General features: G+C 31.3%; 1 protein-coding gene across 2 annotated transcripts in view; it reads left to right on the forward strand.

Annotated features, from left to right (window-relative positions):
* The window catches only part of LOC111699855 (glutamate receptor ionotropic, NMDA 2B), a 99,902-nt gene that overhangs the window by 64,153 nt on the left and 17,016 nt on the right, over nucleotides 1–18,733 (forward strand). For both annotated transcript variants that reach the window (XM_023470609.1, XM_023470610.1), the window contains 6 exons: nucleotides 41–153; nucleotides 4,750–4,873; nucleotides 12,352–12,428; nucleotides 13,219–13,302; nucleotides 14,277–14,359; nucleotides 16,752–16,850. In XM_023470609.1, coding sequence (XP_023326377.1) covers nucleotides 41–153; nucleotides 4,750–4,873; nucleotides 12,352–12,428; nucleotides 13,219–13,302; nucleotides 14,277–14,359; nucleotides 16,752–16,850 — 580 coding nt within the window. The remainder of the gene's footprint in view (nucleotides 1–40; nucleotides 154–4,749; nucleotides 4,874–12,351; nucleotides 12,429–13,218; nucleotides 13,303–14,276; nucleotides 14,360–16,751; nucleotides 16,851–18,733) is intronic.

Consider the following 18,733-nt stretch of genomic DNA (forward strand, 5'->3'; position numbering starts at 1 on the left):
TGATTTAGACTAGTTCTGAACCTGAGTTAACTTGATTTAGACTAGTTCTGAACCAGACCACAAGTTCTCTATATGTCGAACCTTCTGGATGGTTTGGGCTCTTCTGTTTCAAGCTCCAGTACAGATGGACTGTCCAAGAGCTTTCACTGCTAGGTAAGTTCATGATTTTTTGGGTATTTTTAAATATTATCAATATCAATTTCAACTATAATTGAATCGTCGTAAAAGATAAATCAATTCTTAAAATTTTCAGAAGGTCTTCAGTACAGAATTTTGAAAAAAAGAATAAAAGGCTTAATTGTATTCTGTATAAGAAATATATATGTACTTTAGAGCTTTAGAAGATGGGCATCAAATTAATGTTTTTTAAAATAATACAATAAGATATATATATATATATATACCGTTTGTTTTTTGTTGGTTTGTCTGTTTTTATAGCGTATCCAATAAAAATCATAAAGATCCGATTGGGCCAAAGGTCAAATTTTTGCCACATTACTGGCACGGCTTTGTGACATAGTAGCATATCTAATTTTAGATTTACGATTCAAGGTTAAAAAGGACAAATTTATTTGGTGACATTTAAAAAAATTCTTCTCAATAACTCTTCGATAGGTGGAGTTATGATTAAAAACATGAAAGATTTCAATCTGAAGTCAAATTTACTTTAGCGTGTACGTGCCGGGCTTAACTGATTTATTATGGAACCCAACATGACCCACAGTTGGTAAATGGTCAGTCATAATTAAAAATGTTTGATCTGTTTTATTTTGACAAATCTGGAATAGAAATAAAAATCTGCTAATAATTTATTTTAAATATGCAACAGAAAATGGTCAGATGTAAATCAACATTTATAAGATAAAATCATTACTTGAAAGAGAAGAAATATACATATTACATATATTAAAAGATATATCCAATATTGTATCTTGTTATTTAAAATCATTACTTGAAAGAGAAGAAGTATACATATTACATATATTTTAAGATATATCCAATATTGTATCTTGTTATTTAAAATCATTACTTGAAAGAGAAGAAGTATACATATTACATATATTAAAAGATATATCCAATATTGTATCTTGTTATTTAAAATCATTACTTGAAAGAGAAGAAGTATACATATTACATATATCTAAAGATATATCCAATATTGTATCTTGTTATTTTTGAAATTTTCTCTCACCAAGACTTGTTTTTTACAGAACATTGTAAAAACAGCAATGAAGGTGAAAAACACATCAAGTTTATTTTTGTTTTATTTCCTTCAAACTAGTTTATTGAAAAAGAAATTTGATTCTAACGTGATAAGAGAAAAATCTTGACAGTATTTCATACAATAAAATTTTAATATAATCATTAATAGTTGATACTCACTACTCAGGCTTTTTTGATTTTCATGCTCTTTTGGTCTTTCGGTGCGTACTGCAGGGATTTGCAGTACAGTGAACAAAGAAGTGGCGAGTGCTTTAAAATCTAATTTCCCAAATCGTATAGATCACAACGTCAGCTAGGAAATTTTGTATTTTTAATTTTCGAGACTTGGTCGAATTTAAAGTGACGCAACGTATTGGCCTTTGAATTTTCCTCCCTAACTCATTTTTACTTTTTTGTAACCCTAGATATTTACATTTAAGAACTATAACGCACTTATCTTTAGCGTGGGATCTTGCAACTTTTGGATCAATGTGAAATCTCAATTGAAAGTTAAAAGAAGTAGATTTATTAAAACTGTTTTCGTTTAGTTTAGTGAATATCAATTTGTTGTTATTTCTAATATGAGATGCAAGGTTCTGCATTAAATAAATGCAACTGCAGTATGCAAAACAGTCCTAAATTTTGAAAACATTTTAAACCCACTTCTTTTATGCATTGAAATTTGTTTTGCATAATGTTTCAGAATGAATAGTTATATTTGTTTTTAAATGATTTTATGCTTTTGATTGCCATGTTACATTTAAGGATTGTTTTTCTTCAAAAACATAATAAAAATTCAATCTAGACATTATTCCAAATTACTGGATCAACTTTGGGACCTCGTAGCTCTTAAAGTTTGGATTTTAAACTATACAAGTATAGATAAAAACGAAGACACTTCTAAATTTCAAATCCCTGTGTTGATGGTTCGGAGATTGAAATACCAATGGTCTTTCGACATTCGGTGCAAAGCTACAAGGATTAAAAAATTATCGCTTAAAGTATTAAAGTATGGGGTTTAGAACTTTTTGTTCTTCTCAAAAGCTGTTTAAAGGATGACTATATTTTAATAAAACATGTAAGATTTTAATATACTTCGAAAGGAACTGAGTTATCGCCACAAATTCAAATGTTCTTATCCATGTTTATTTGCAACCTGATAATGTAAATCTTTAATATCAAAAACTGAAACTTTTTATCTAACAGAATTCATAGTTTGGAATATAAAAGGTATACACCATAGGGTTGCAAAAAAAAACTTTTCGAAAAGTTTGGCAACAAATTTTTTCCTTTAACTTGACTACAGAGGGCGTGGTTTTCTTAAGAGACTAGCAGTGCAAAAGTTCGGCCTCTGCAGTTGTTTGATCATTTCACAATTAAGACACATATGTTATTAGAAACATGTCTTTCAAAATAAATAAATGGATTCTGTTCTATTTTTTTATAATTTTCTCCGGTCTCAATCTTTAACGAACCAATATGCATGTTATTTGTTAATAATATTGTCTCTGTTATCTTTACATATATTTATTTGGTTTGTCTGTAGCATAGATTTATGAAAATAACAGATAGAACACAAGATGTCGTCTTTTCAAGATTTAGAAATGTTTCTTTCACAATAACAAGTCGGCGTAGAACAGTCTCTCTCTGTTCAAAAGGTTATTGTAAATTAAATACTTCTAAATCTTGAAAAAAAGACGATATCTAGAGTCCTATCTGTTATTTTAATCAATTTATTGTCTGTGGTTTGAATCAAATAGACATCAGAAAGGCTGAAGAGTGTTTTAGCTAATAGAAGTTAAAAAATGTTGTCTACAAAAAACTATTTTTTTGTATTTTGAACCAACCAACAGAAAAACAAATCAACCGAAGAAATCTAGTCTTTGCCATGCAAACTCAAATTTTCTAATCTCCATCTTTGCAACCTGATAGTGTAAACCTTTGATATTTAAACTTAGATTATTTGAACAGAACTTGTAGTTTGTAAAATCCAAAGTCATCGGCTATGGGTTGCTAGAAAATCTGAGTTTGTGGCAAAGACTCAAATAAAAAAAAGTTATAAAATAAAAAAAATAAATGTGTCAATTAAATACTACAGTTCTTTATAAAAATCTTTATTTTTTTGTGCGCAATTTGTCTTCCTGTCCGTTTCCTAGACTTGTGCAATGTTTTGTCTATTATCGTATGAAAGCTTATTAAATACAATATTTCAAATAAACTTTGGGTTTGCATCACCCCAAACTAACCAGGGCGAGATTCATTCGGTTTCTTCTACTTGATTTCAATCTTTTTACTTTTTTTCAGCATAAGCATTTAAAACGAAATAGTTTTAAATGAAAAAATCGTAAGTTTCAAGATTGTTCATATTTTCATATTTTTATTCAACTACTAAGCACGAGATAATTAAAATAAAAAATCACAATTTACTATGTAGTTTGGACCCGCCTACATAGTAAATTGTGATTTTTTATTTCTATTATCTCGTGCTTAGTAGTTGAATACAAATATGAAAATATGAAATGAACAGTCTTGAAACTTACGATTTTGTCATTTAAACTTATTTTTACGCTTATGCCGACAAAAAAGTAAAAAAGGAAAAAGTCCCAGTTCTACAGGATAGACAGAACCCTTAAATCCTCGTGATGCGCACTACTTTCAAAAATCTTCCCAACATACATTTGTGATTCTGGTCAAACAAAAAATATGTATTTAAAAGTAGATTCCCGGTTCGAGGTTAAAAATAAAAAAATCCAGAATTTGGAAAGTTATATGGCTTTGCAAAATTTGTATTCCGAAGCTCAATGATCATAATTTTGTTTAAGTTCAGATATAATAAATTTTCTTTTTTACAGTTTTAAAAGATACCTACGGGCTACGACTGCTGTACACGGATGCATTAAGTCTGTACAGTCGTCTTAACTTTTGTTGGGTACCATGTACTGCAGTGTAGTGTGTACGTTTTGATGAATATGAAAGGGGGATATATAGAGGGAAGAGGTAAGGAGATAATAGAGGGAAGGAGAACGGAGGGGGTAAAAAGAGGTGAGGAATAAAGGGGTAGATGGAAGGGGAAGGGAGGGTGTAAAACGAGGTGAGGAAGGAAGGGTAGAGGGAAGGGGTAGAAGGAGCCCGTGAAAGGAAAGGGGTTGAAAAAGGATGATGTAGGAAAGGAAAGGGGTTGAAAAGGGAGGATCGATGAAGGAGGGGGCGAGAAGGGGGGGGGACATAGAGATAGTTAAGCGGAAACCAGGAAGGAATATAAATCTGAAATCATTGAAGAGAATTCTAAAAGAAATAATATTTTTTGTTCACGCGAGACTTTCATGAGATATGTTCGTCCTGCTTAAATAAATTCAAATTTAATCTTTCTTCCGAAATCTAACTCAAATATTGTGAAACGCGTTTTAAATACTAAACGAGTATGGCTACTGTAGAAGTAATATATAAAATACCAAAAATATACAATTACTGGGTTGAAACATGAAATCTAAAAGTAAGGGTTACTCAATTTTTTACTCAATCTTGATTACCGTGTTTTTTGTTCAGGTTCATGGCCTCTGTCTGGGCTTTGTTTGCTGTCGTCTTCCTTGCTATTTATACAGCTAACCTTGCGGCATTCATGATCACGAGGGAGGAGTGGGATCAATTCCAGGGAATAGATGATACTAGGGTAAGTGATCATGATCATAAATATAATCCAGTAATCATGATCTAGATAATACTTGGGTAAGTGATCATGATTATGAATATAATACAGATGATGCTTAGGTAAGTAACCGATGATCTTGATTACACTAGGGTAAGTGATCATGATCATGAATATAATACAGATGATGCTTAGGTAAGTAATCATGACCTATATAATACTAGAGTAATGAACCTGATTGATTTTGGAAAGTATTTATAAGTACTAAAGATAAGTTCATAGATAAAATACTTTAATACGTGTTTATGTTCATGATAAGTCTTGGTAAGCAATCACTATTGATCAATCTAGTGTAGAGAGATGCTAAGGTGCATTCTGTCCCTTTATAAAACTAATTGATCTTATTGTATGTAAGGACAACGCTAGAATATTTTTGAGAAATCAAATGTTTTTTTCTACCATTTATTTTTAAAGTATTTTTTTAAATATCCGTTAAGTTAAAAGCATAAAATGTTGAAATTATATTTCAAGGGCTTTACATCAAAGAAAACAATTGTAATCTTTTTGTTATTGAAAATCATCTGGCTTACAACATCAAGAAAATATAAATCAAGTAAATGTGAAGAATTTAATCGAAAACAAAGGATGACTTACTATATATTTAAAGTAACTGACGACCTAATTTTTAAGTGATCCTCAATCTTAAGAAAGCATACATATCTGATTCACAATAGTACCCTTTTTTATCATTTTAAAGCAAAAATAATGGAGTTATTCTTGATGAAAATGGGTGTGTTTTTCAATGGCGGTTCTCTATAAAATCACATCGTGAATTTCTATATCAGAGACCCGGGATTAATAAGTACAAGTCCATTATCAGGTCAGACCTATATTAGGCTGTACGTACATGGAAGTACAAGTCCGTTCTCAGGTCAGACCTATATTAGGCTGTACGTACATGGAAGTACAAGTCCGTTCTCAGGTCAGTCCTATATTAGGCTGTACGTACATGGAAGTACAAGTCCGTTCTCAGGTCAGTACTATATTAGGCTGTACGTACATGGAAGGTCCATTGAGTATACGTCTACAGTCCCTTTAAACAATTGAAAATATAAGAACATAAGTTTATATTACGAAGTTTAATAACAGAGATAAGAAGTTTTAAACTTTTCAAAATCATCCAGATTAACGTTCATCCAAACTTTAAATTATTTTAGTCCAGTTCAAGCATTTTCTTTTTTAATTTTCAGTTTAAGATAACATTTACTTAAATGGAGTTTAGTTGCAGCTTCAAGTGACCCTCCATTGTAAAAAAAAGAGCTTGCTCGATTCAAAACGGTACCATTTAAGTTTGATTTAGTCAATAACGTGGAATATTTCATCATTTTTCTGGCTTGGAAAGTGTTTAATTCTGGTAACTTTTGCATTGTTTCTTAAGCAAAAAATGCCCAAGTTACTTTAAAAAGAGAAAATCAAAAACAAAAACATTGCTACTATATTCATTCTTGATCAGATAAATGGATATTATATTCATTCTTGATCAGATAAACGGATAATATATTCATTCTTGATCAGATAAATGGATATTATTTTCTTTCTTGATCAGATAAATGGATATTTTATTCATTCTTGATCAGATAAATGGATATTATTTTCATTCTTGATCAGATAAATGAATATTTTATGCATGCTTGATCAGATAAATGGATATTACATTCATTCTTGATCTGATAAATGGATATTATATTCATTCTTGATCAGATAAATGGATATTATATTCATTCTTGATCAGATAAATGGATATTATATACATTCTTGATCAGGTAAATGGATATTATATTCATTCTTGATCAGATAAACATGGATATTATATTCATTCTTGATCTGATAAATGGATATTATATTCATTTTTGATCAGATAAATGGATATTATATTCATTCTTGATCAGATAAATAAATATTATATTCATTCTTCATCAGATAAATGGATATTATATTCATTCTTGATCTGATGAATGAATATTATATTCATTCTTGATCTAATAAATGGATTTTATTTATATTTATGCTTGATCTGATAAATGGATATTATATTCATTCTTGATCAGATAAATGGATATGATATTCATTCTTGATCTGATAAATGGATAATATATTCATTCATGATCAGATAAATGGATATTATATTCATTCTTGATCTGATAAATAGATATTATATTCATTCTTGATCTGATAAATGGATATTATATTCATTCTTGATCAGATAAATGGATATTATATTCATTCTTGATCTGATAAATGGATATTATATTCATTCTTGATCAGATAAATGGATATTATATTCATTCTTGATCTGATGATATTATATTCATTCTTGATCAGATAAATGGATATTATATTCATTCTTAATCAGAAAAATGCATATTATATTCATTCTTGATCAGATAAATGGATATTTTATTTATATTTGATCAGCTAAATGGATATTATATTCATTCTTGATCATCTAAATGGATATTATATTTATACTTGATCAGATAAATCTTTTAAGGGTAACATTTTGAATCGGACATGCCACTCCATAAATGCAGGGTTACTCGAAACACCGTATATGGTTTAATCACTTTTTTAAACTGCGAAAATTTGCAACCTAATGGTGTAATTCTTGCAAAGATGTAGGTTTAAAAAAAATCAGAGTTTGTGACAAAGACTTAATTCCTTTACCGCTTATTGTAACCTGATAAACCGGGTTAACGTTTATGAGCATGAAATATATTGTTTTAAGATGGATAAAAACAGGACCGTAAGCAAATATTTAGAAAGCTTTAAAGTAATAAATAGTAATAAACATAATGTCTCAATTTTCATATTTGCGATTTTTCAATTTCAAGCAAAAAATTGCTGAGGAGCCCTCATATGAACTTTGCAAAAAGTTCCCTAGCTCTTTGTAATTTTAAGGTTTCAAATATATTATATAGTTATCAATTTGAAGTTTTCGTCTTAACTTTCTACTATAGAGATTGCAAAGTGTTTGTTAAGCTATTTTCTCGGTCGATTGAGCATGAGTCTGAAAATTGTAACACCTGGGCCTAACTTTTATAGACAAACTATATCATAGACAGAGCATCTGGGCCAAACTTTTATAGACAAACTATATCATAGACAGAGCACCTGGGCCTAACTTTTATAGACAAACTATATCATAGACAGAGCATCCGGGCCAAACTTTTACAGACAAATTATGACAAAGAATGGGCACCTGGGCCAAACTTCCACAGACATTCTATACTATAGACAGACCAACGGGACTATACTTTCACAGTCAAACTAAACCAAAGGCAGAGCATCTGAGCAAAATTCCCACAGACAAACTATACAGGAGACAGAGCACTTGGGGTCCAAATTTCACAGACAAACTATATCGAAGACAGAGCACCCGTGACCCATATTTCATAGACAAACTATATCAAAGACACAGCACCTGGGCCCAACTTTCACAGATAACTATGCTAAATAGAGAACAACTGGACCCAATTTTTAAAAACAACCTATATAGAAGACAAAGCACATGGTTCCAACTTTCACAGACAAACTATACTATAGACAACGCACCTGGGCACGAGTTGGACCAACTTTCAAGGAAAAACAGCGCATCTGCGCAAAACTCACAAATAAAAACGATATCAAACACAGAGCACTGTACAGTTACTGCCATTTAAAAAGTATGTTAGAAACAGACCAATAACTCAGTTTTTAATTATTTTATTTTTAAAAATGCGAGGTTTTTTCAAATAAATAGTAATGATTAAAGATTTAAACAAATGATAAAAATCTGTGTTTGAAAAGGAAAGATTTTAAGAAAACAAACATGAATAAGGAACAGACAATGAACATGGGAAGAACACGGAACAAACAATGTTGCATAAAGCCCTCCTTAAATGTGTTTTTATTAATTTATCTATGGTCTCGGGATTTATTGCGGAATTTTGGGGGTTATATTTTTACTGGACCTGTCAGCATAATTTTAGAAAAACCGTAGAATTAATTTCAAGTTATTGCCTCCATTTATAGATTGGCATGTTCGACTCGCAATGGTACTGATCAAGGATAAAATACATGCATTTATTTCTGGCTGAAAAATGATTTTTTACTGTGGGACTTGTGGTTTTTTGCAGTACAGCCAAAAATATTGTTAGAATTTAACAGTTTTAAGGTAGAATAATGACGATAAATTCTTAGAATTGCGTTTTCTCTACAGTCCCTTTAAAATGATTTCTACCCACGGTTTAATGATAAAGTATAATTGAACTTTGATACACTGTCCCTTTAAAGTAATGATTTGAAACCTAATCTCTTAGAGTGCAGTGTCTCGTTTTACCGGAATAACGAGGTCTCTTGTTTATATGAATATATTATATGTTTGCTGGAAACCCAGCTTTGCCTGGAAACTATTAAAATAAGGTCACTCAACTTAGAAATGTTGAATCAAGCTAAGAATATTGCTCAATCGATTTCAACAATATATATTTGAGGCTAACCGTTCAAGGAGTTCATTAGTTATAATCGGACACACAAACATTCTGACAGACAGACAGACAAGCAAGCAAAATATTTATATACATAGATTTCGGGCGTTTGTCTGAAATGTTGTGGCCCCTTCACCTTTATCAGAAATGTTGTGGTCCCTTCTCCTTTATCAGAAATGTTGTGGCCCCTTCACCTTTATCAGAAATGTTGTGGCCCCTTCTCCTTTATCTGAAATGTTGTGGCCCCTTCACCTTTATCTGACATGTTGTAGTCTCTTCACCTTTATCTGAAATGTTGTGATTCCTTCACCTTTTTCTGAAATTTTGTGGTCCCTTCACCTTTATATGAAATTTTGTGGTCCCTTCACCTTTATCTGAAATGTTGTGGTCCCTTCACCTTTATCTGAAATGTTGTGGTCCCTTCACCTTTTTCTGAAATGTTGTGGTCCCTTCACCTTTATCTTAAATGGTGGCCCCTTCACCTTTATCTAAAATGTTGTGGTCCTTTCACCTTTATCTGAAATGGTGTGGTCCCTTCACCTTTATCTGAAATGTTGTCGCCCCTTCTCTTTTATCTGAAATGTTGTGGCCCCTTCACCTTTATCTGAACTTTACCTGAAATGTTGTGGCCCCTTCTCCTTTATCTGAAATGTTGTGGCCCCTTCACCTTTATCTGAAATGTTGTGGTCCCTTCACCTTTATCTGAAATGTTGTGGTCCCTTCACCTTTATCTGAAATGGTGTGGTCCCTTCACCTTTATCTGAAATGTTGTGGTCCCTTCATTTATATCAGAAAGAACATATAATAAATAAAATATAAATGATAATTTCTTATTGGTCAAAGGAGGACTGTTGCAATACCATTTTTTATTCATTTTGAAATATCGAATTAAAAAAGCTGGTTTCGTCTTTTCACCTGGGGGGGAGGGCCCCACATTTTCAAGGGGGATATCCCTCATTCCCCTCCCCCTTTAGCCGCCTAAGCTATGGTTGGAGACAGAAGCCTTAAATGCCTACCCTCGTGCAAGTTTTAACATTGTTGATTTAATTGAAGAAAATAAAGATTAAAGAAAATTAGATAAAAGAAAATTATATAAAAGAAAATTAAATTAAAGAAAATTAGGATTAAAGAAAATTAGATTTAAGAAAAGGAAATTAACCTGAATTGCAACAAATTGCATAAACTTTCCTAATCTTTTTAATGTAACGCTGAGTTGAAAATGTCTGAAGAAAAAGCATGTGAACATTTTTTTTTATAAATTTTAGTTAAAAAAATTGTTAAAAATTGTCTCTCTTTCTCTCTTTTGTGCTTGAACAAAAAAAAATTAAGAGCAAAGATCTTTTGAATAGTTTGAATAGTAAAAGATGGGATTAAATCATTCCGCCCATTAAAAAGTTATCATCTTTTTCTGTTTGCAATTCAAATTCAATAATAATTTGCATCCTTAATTTTCCATTGAAAACTCCTCCTAAAAGGGAGTGACTAGCAATGTATAGTAGTAAAACTTGGAATGTAGTATTGTGGAGAAATTGTTTTAATTATTTAATAACGATGACGAAAAATGTATCAGATCAATATTAAGAGTTAATTTTTATGTTCACAACCTGATTCTAAACAACTAGTTAAGTTAACTGCAGAATTTTTGTTACATTTTTCGTCATCGTTATTTAATAATTTAAAAAAGGTTGATTCTCAAAACGTAACAACCCAAATGGATGATTTTAAACGTCGACTTTGCTCTCAAACTCAGTGATTATACATCATCAAAACGTTTTATATGTCTCAAATTCTCCACAAAACTTCATTCTCAGTTCAACTACCATACATTGCCCGTCACTCCCTTTAAGACATTCAAATATTCTTTTTTCCACAATTTTAATGAATGATTTTAATTTTGGAGCTAAGCTTTTTTTTCCTGAATGGGTTACGAAACCTTCTTAATATATTCCCCATGAAAACTATCTACACAAGAAAGAAAAAGAAAAGAATAGAGTGAGATAAAAAAAAACATTAAACCATTAATTATATAAATATATGGACATGTCTTCCTTACTATCTTTAAAGGAAGAGTTCTGCAAAAAAAATGTTGAACTATAATGTACAGGGTTACCCACAAAGGATAAGATTTTTATTAGGGTCTGATACTCTTTAAATATGGCGATCTTAATTTCACATCTGATTCCCGGGCCTTAAATATTATTAATTTTGTAAAAAAAAAAATATTTGAAAAAAATGGTTAACAAAGCATTCCATTTATGCATGAAAAATTTAATAAATTCAATACAGTCTTTTCTGAACTTTAATCCTTTGTGGATAACCCTGTACGATGATTAATTGAAAACAAAAAGAGGTAGAGTTGGAACCTTTTAAACAGAAAGAAATTAAATATCTCTCTGTGTCATGCTGATCTAGAATAACCTTTGAACTAAGGTCGAAATCAAAGAGAAGTAGCTGAACTAGGCAAAGATAGATAAGCTTCTTGCACAGAATGGCCGAGAGTGCACTTTTAACGTAATTTAAAGTTCAACTTCTTGCATCTCTTTATATAATCTGACCTTTTGCTAAATCAGTTTAAACTAAATCTGGCCATTCAGTAATTCCGACCTCCGCACAGAGGTTTTCTTTTAAAGGGACTGTAAGCGTTATTTCAAGTGAACCTTAATGCAGAAAGGACAATGTCCCATTCACAACATTATCTTTGAAACCTTTATCTTATCAATTATGTGGAAGATATTGTCGTTTTCTTAGGTTTAAAAGTATTTAATGCTGTTAATTCCTAACTGCTGTCTTGCAATAAAAATGCGCAAGTCATTTTTGTAAAAAATCACAATTAAAAATAATTAGTTTTCAAAATGATGAACTAATTCATACTTGATCAAACAAAGCGTGTGCCGTTGTGAATCTGGCATTCCCATTTTTGCAAAGAGAATCACTTGAATTTACGCGTACAGTCCCTTTATTTTCTATATTTTTCAGCTGACAAACCCTCAGAGCATGAAACCACCCCTGAGATTTGGAACAGTCCCCTGGACCTATACAGAGAATGCTATCAGGGAACATTAATTCAAATCCTCATTTCAATTCTTTTCACTATTTATGTATTAATTTTAGTTAAGGCGTTTTTTAAATCTGATTTTCTAGATTAATCAAAACTTAAACTTGTAAAAAATGTTTGACTTTTAATAGTCCTAAAACGCATAATTAACATAATGGCCAAATTTTTTAAATAAGGAAAACAAAAAAGTATGAAAATCGTTCTGAAACAAGGTAATTTTGGTAGCTTTGAAGTCCTTGAAGTTTACTGGGTATTAAAATTAACATATTGAGCCCCTAAACCATCAGCTGTAAAACCATGGAATCTGAGATGTAGTCAGTAGGATTAGATTCTGATCTGAGGATTAGATTCTGATCTGAGATGTAGTCAGTAGGATTAGATTCTGATCTGAGATGTAGTCAGTAGGATTAGATTCTGATCTGATATGTAATCAGTAGGATTAGATTCTGATCTGAGATGTAGTCAGTAGGATTAGATTCTGATCTGATATGTAGTCAGTAGGATTAGATTCTGATCTGATATGATCTGATTTGACCTGACAAAGGTTATATACTACAAATATACAACAGGTTGCAATAATAAAAGCATAAAAATACAGCGAGACCCAAAGACTGTGAAATAGGATGACGAATTTTAGACTTAACTAAATGATTTTCTACCCAAGAATATAAAACTATTTACGGTATGATACTATCAAATACAAATAAAATTGTTTAAATTTTGTTTTCCAACACCAGATGTTTATAGATGATCTTTTTTTCTTAAAATATTTGAATTGAATGGTCCAGGAGACATTTCCCCAACATGCATATGTACATGAAGGCCTTCAACAAGGAGAACGTGATGGAAGGAGTAGAAGCTGTCAAGAAAGGGTAAGTCATTGAGAAATGAAAAACAAAGAGTTAACGCTTATCTCATAATCCCCTCAGATGTACTCAATAAACAAACCCAGCAGAATTCCTGAGCCGGAATTTTAAAGGAGTTTCTTTGAGCCAAACTTTCCTCTTTTAGGTCTAAACATCTGTGTCATTTTTGATTTAAGAAATATGATAATCAAAACAAAATATAATTATATGTATTTCCAAAAATGTTTAATTACGATGCCATGTTTAAAGTTTCCGAATGTTCATACTTTAGAATTGCCAAAAATTGAGAAAAATATTAAGGAGGGTTAATATAGTCATGAACTGATTTGAAAAAGGGGTTATTTGCAAGACATTTTAATTTGTATTAGATAAAACATTATTGGGGACTTAAAAATAATATTTTCTTGTTAGTTAGGATGTAATCTTTAAAATGAAAATTTAATTTATTTTTTAAGTTTATTTTTCCTTTTGGCTCAACCCTGTCCCACTGGGCCCTGGGGTGGTTAATTGTGTACATCCCTATTTACAAGAAATTAGTATAAATACAATGACNCTGTTATTAATTGTGAACACCTAAGGGGTTTATGAGATAAAATTAAACTCTTCACTTTTCATTTTTAAATTTAAAAGTCTAATGGGGTAAATTGACCCTATTTTCAATAGAAATTTTAGATTTCACAAAAAGAATATACATTTATATATGTTGGATCTGTTCTTGAATCTATTATAGGGAGCTGGAGGCATTTATATATGTTGGAACTGTTCTTGAATATATTAAAGGGAGCTGGATGCATTTATATATGTTGGAATTGTTCTTGAATATATTATAGGGAGCTGGATGCATTTATATATATTGGAACTGTTCTTGAATATATTAAAGGGAGCTGGAGGCATTTATATATGTTGGAACTGTTCTTGAATATATTATAGGGAGCTGGATGCATTTATATATGTTGGAACTGTTCTTGAATATATTATAGGGAGCTGGATGCATTTATATATGATGGGACTGTTCTTGAGTATATCGTCGGCCAAGATGACGAATGTAGACTTTTAACTGTAGGTAAGAAAATCACAAATTCAAGAAAATACAGGGTGTGTAAAAAAAGTGGGATTAGCGGGGTCTAGTGCAAAATTGTACCTTTTTGTGCAACTCTCCTGTATAGTATTTTTTCAATACTTTTAGAATGTTTTTTTGGTACTCCAATGGCCCAAAAAGAATTCGTGAAACTTTTTTTTCTCAAAATCAGAATTTCAGAAAAACAAAAATGTGTATGTATATTATTTCTATCAATTTCTAAAATTTTATAAGGATTGAATTACAGAATCACAGAAAATAGGCAAAATTGTAATAAGAAAATTCGCAATTTTCAGTTCTGGTCTAATTTATTTTTAAGGAAAATTTTTTTTGAATTGCTCCTTAGTTTTCAACTGAAGGGCGTTTATTTATAACTTTAGAATAAACCAAGATTAAAGGAACTATAGGATTTAAAGAACTTTTCATTCAAAATTTAACCCTATCCCTGCTGGGGTACTTGAAAACCAGGATACGCTGGGGGGGGGTCAATTTGACCCCCCCCCCCTCTAAATCCCATGTTTTATGTCCAAATATGACAAATGATACCTCATTAGAAAGCTCTTGTGCTCTACTTTTAGAATCTGCAAAAAAATTTGCAAATTTGCGAAAATTGAATTTTTTATCGCAAAATCCAGTTTTATAGTAAAAATGTTTGCAAAAAAAAATTTGTCCAAAAAATGACAAATTATACATTTTTGAAAAGCCCTTGACCATGCCATTTCAAATATACAAAAATTTTTGCAAAATTTTAAATAACCTGATTTTTAATCAAGAAAAACTAAAAATGTGCAACCTTCCTTTGACAGGTTGTTTGCAAAAAATTTGCAATTTTTTTTCGCAAAACTTGTGCAATCCGTTTCCTTATGTCATAGGCTTTCCAAAAAGCTAAATTTTATCAAAATCTGATAAGTGAAAGTGGGTCAAAACAAAGATTTAGTTTGTTGCAGGCAAAATCAGTCATTCAGGCAGTGTGCCTGAGGACTCAGGCAGATAGTATTAAAGCCCGGTTTTAGGCCTAAAGAGAGGGCTTTGGGTATGTAAGAAAAGTCAGAAAATTTCAACAGCCTCAGACCAATACTTTTTGAGTTATGTAAAAAAAACTACAGGGGGGGGTCAAATTGACCCCCCCCCCCCAGCGGGAATAGGGTTAACAAAGCTGAAAATTGCGAATTTCCGAAAAAAAATTGAAAAAATACCATGCAGGAGAGTTTCACAAAAAGGTACAATTTTGCACCAGACGCCGCTAATCCAACTTTTTTTGACTCACCCTATATTAAAACATCAAAGAAAGTAATTATTGATTGATTTTTGTTCAATTGGAGTTTTCTGAAATCTGTATAACTAAGATTTGAATATTACAAATCAGCTTATCTACAGCAATCCAATCTCATTTATGTGAGTCATACCAGTACTTGAATTTTCAAGTTCCTTTCCAACTAGAGCTCAAAGTTTTGTGCCGTAACAACCTTGACATGGCTGGGTGAATATAGTTTTAGGTTTTTATGCATAATTTTTCATAATTTTGTTGTTCCGTTTTTTTCTTTTTCTTTACTCTATTCCAGTTTATTTATTTTTATTACAATTTTCTACCTCTGACAGATATCACCTAAGAAATATTTTTCAAACCGTTTTATTAATAAAGTGTTTAAGAAGAAGAATTGTTAAAGAACCTGTCAAATCATTCGTTGGGATGTTTAGAAAGATGAAAATTTCCCTGTATGATAATTGAAGGACTGCAGTATGGTTTTGGTGAATTATAAATTAAACAATATTAAAGGATTGATAAACTTGAAGCCAAGGATCCTAATTAAACAATATTAAAGGATTGATAAATTTGAAGCTTAGGATCCTAATAAACAATATATTAAAGGATTGATAAATTTGAAGCCAAGGATCCTAATAAACAATATTTAAGGATTGATAAACTTGAAGCCAAGGATCCTAATTAAACAATATTAAAGGATTGATAAACTTGAAGCCAAGGATCCTAATTAAACAATATTAAAGGATTGATAAACTTNAATCTGTATTTAGGAAACTGGTATGCTATGACCGGATATGGAGTTAAGCAATCTGTATTTAGGAAACTGGTATGCTATGACCGGATATGGAGTTAAGCAATCTGTATTTAGGAAACTGGTATGCTATGACCGGATATGGAGTTAAGCAATCTGTATTTAGGAAACTGGTATGCTATGACCGGATATGGAGTTAAGCAATCTGTATTTAGGAAACTGGTATGCTATGACCGGATATGGAGTTAAGCAATCTGTATTTAGGAAACTGGTATGCTATGACCGGATATGGAGTTAAGCAATCTGTATTTAGGAAACTGGTATGCTATGACCGGATATGAAGTTAAGCAATCTGTATTTAGGAAACTGGTATGCTATGACCGGATATGGAGTTGCTTTCCCTCGACACTCAAAGCATTTCCCGAACTTTAATAAGAAAGTGATGGATTACTCTGAAAACGGTAATAATTCATTTATCCTTCCACACACCTTCGGAATAGAGCGGTCCCAGGAGAGATAAATCTTATTTTCAATTTTTAAACATTTCCCCTCAAACATAGACATTGTGATAACTTTATTTTAGCTGTTCTTAAACCATCCATCAGATTATAATAAAGTTTTTTGAGCTGCTGGTAAAGTTTAATAAAATATTATTGTACTATATTTAGTGAACACCAAAATGTTTCAAGTTTTTAATGTCCAGCGGTTTTCGGTCAATTTTGGTAGGTTTGCTATAACTCGCTCCCATATATCTAGGACACTCAGGGATTTGGAATCTTCTACTAAATTCTCGCCCCTATCATCGTAATCATTAGATCTTTTGTAAACAAATTCCAACCCAACTCTCTCCCAACCCTACTATAGAATTACGTCATTTTCCTCTCAATATATATCCATAAAACGTTGGTAGCATCAGGAGTTTGTCCTACTTGTTCGAAGATTGTTGTACTTGTACTATAGATTAGATCTATTCAATGAGTGGCTTTATTTCAATAATTCATTAAATGTACCACATTTTATCTGCCTTGATTGTCCTGTAGATATAGGATTTATATTTATCTAGTTTGAAGCGTACTGAAGTAGGATCTTGGCAAATTGTGTAGAGGAGATCAAATTTATCAATTTATTTGTGTCAAATATTTTTATGTGAGGTTCAAGGGGGGAGAGGAGAGAGAATCATTAATTCTATAGTCTAATGGAATGTGTGCAGGTTTAATAGTTATTTAGGAAAGAGAAAAAAGTTTTTCTTAATGATCCAGAATTTGATTTATATCTAGAGAATATTTATCTACATCTAGAAATCTAGACCAGAATACTTCACTGTCATGTAGTCATCATGTTAAAATAGAATTTGTGAAAAAGGGGGGATTCAAAATGCAATAAAGGGTATTTTCTTGTTGTGGAAAACCTCTTTCAGTTTTCATAACAAAAATTGTAAGCTAGTCTAAAACTGTTTTAGCTAATTCTATCATTCTGATTTTCATTCTATTTTTTATTTGATTATATATCAAAGTCTATTTAGAGGCTAAAAAAATATTTAGATTGTCAAAAATTCTAAAGTTCTAAGTAATGATGTTTTTAAATTTTCCTCAAATTTTCCAACTTAGTACATTGGCAAACAAAAAAATGAATAAAAAGCCTTTTTCGCCTTTCCACTTCACTATTGCAGCAAAAAATATCTTTTACCACCGATCTGTGTAGTATATATATATATACTGAACAATGAGCTGAGTTGTTTAAACCCCATTAGAATTCAGTACTCCTCTCCATTTTAAATATATGCAGTCACAGATTACATAGACAGAATAATGTACGCTGTTTCAACGTTGTGGTGACCTAAAATTAAGATGCTCTCTCAACGTAAAGAAATTGTTATTTGCACGTACTTTGGTTAGCTGGGAACTCACATGGTTCAACTCTACAGTACTTTGGTTAGCTGGGAACTCACATGGTTCAACTCTACAGTACTTTGGTTAGCTGGGAACTCACATGGTTCAACTCTACAGTACTTTTAAGGACTGCCATAACTAAAATTATCAAACTGCAACATCGGAAAAATTCACAAAATTAACAGAGCTGATCTGAATATCTTTTTCTGTCTTTTTAAATATCCCCACAATATTCTGACCAATTAGAGTTCTCTTCTTAAATGGCGCGCAAAATTTAAAATTTCCCGGCTGTTTGGGATTTTGCATACGCTCAGCTCAGCAATATCAGCTCAGTGTCTGTAATATTGACAAAATTATCAAAATTATTACAAAACAGATTTTACAAATCTGTAACATTGACTTTCTTCCTTCTTGACTGTGTNGTCTGTTTGTTTGTTTGTTTGTTTGTATCCAAT

Source organism: Eurytemora carolleeae, unplaced genomic scaffold (genome assembly GCF_000591075.1).
Source record: "Eurytemora carolleeae unplaced genomic scaffold, Eaff_2.0 scaffold381, whole genome shotgun sequence".
Taxonomy (NCBI): domain Eukaryota; kingdom Metazoa; phylum Arthropoda; class Copepoda; order Calanoida; family Temoridae; genus Eurytemora; species Eurytemora carolleeae.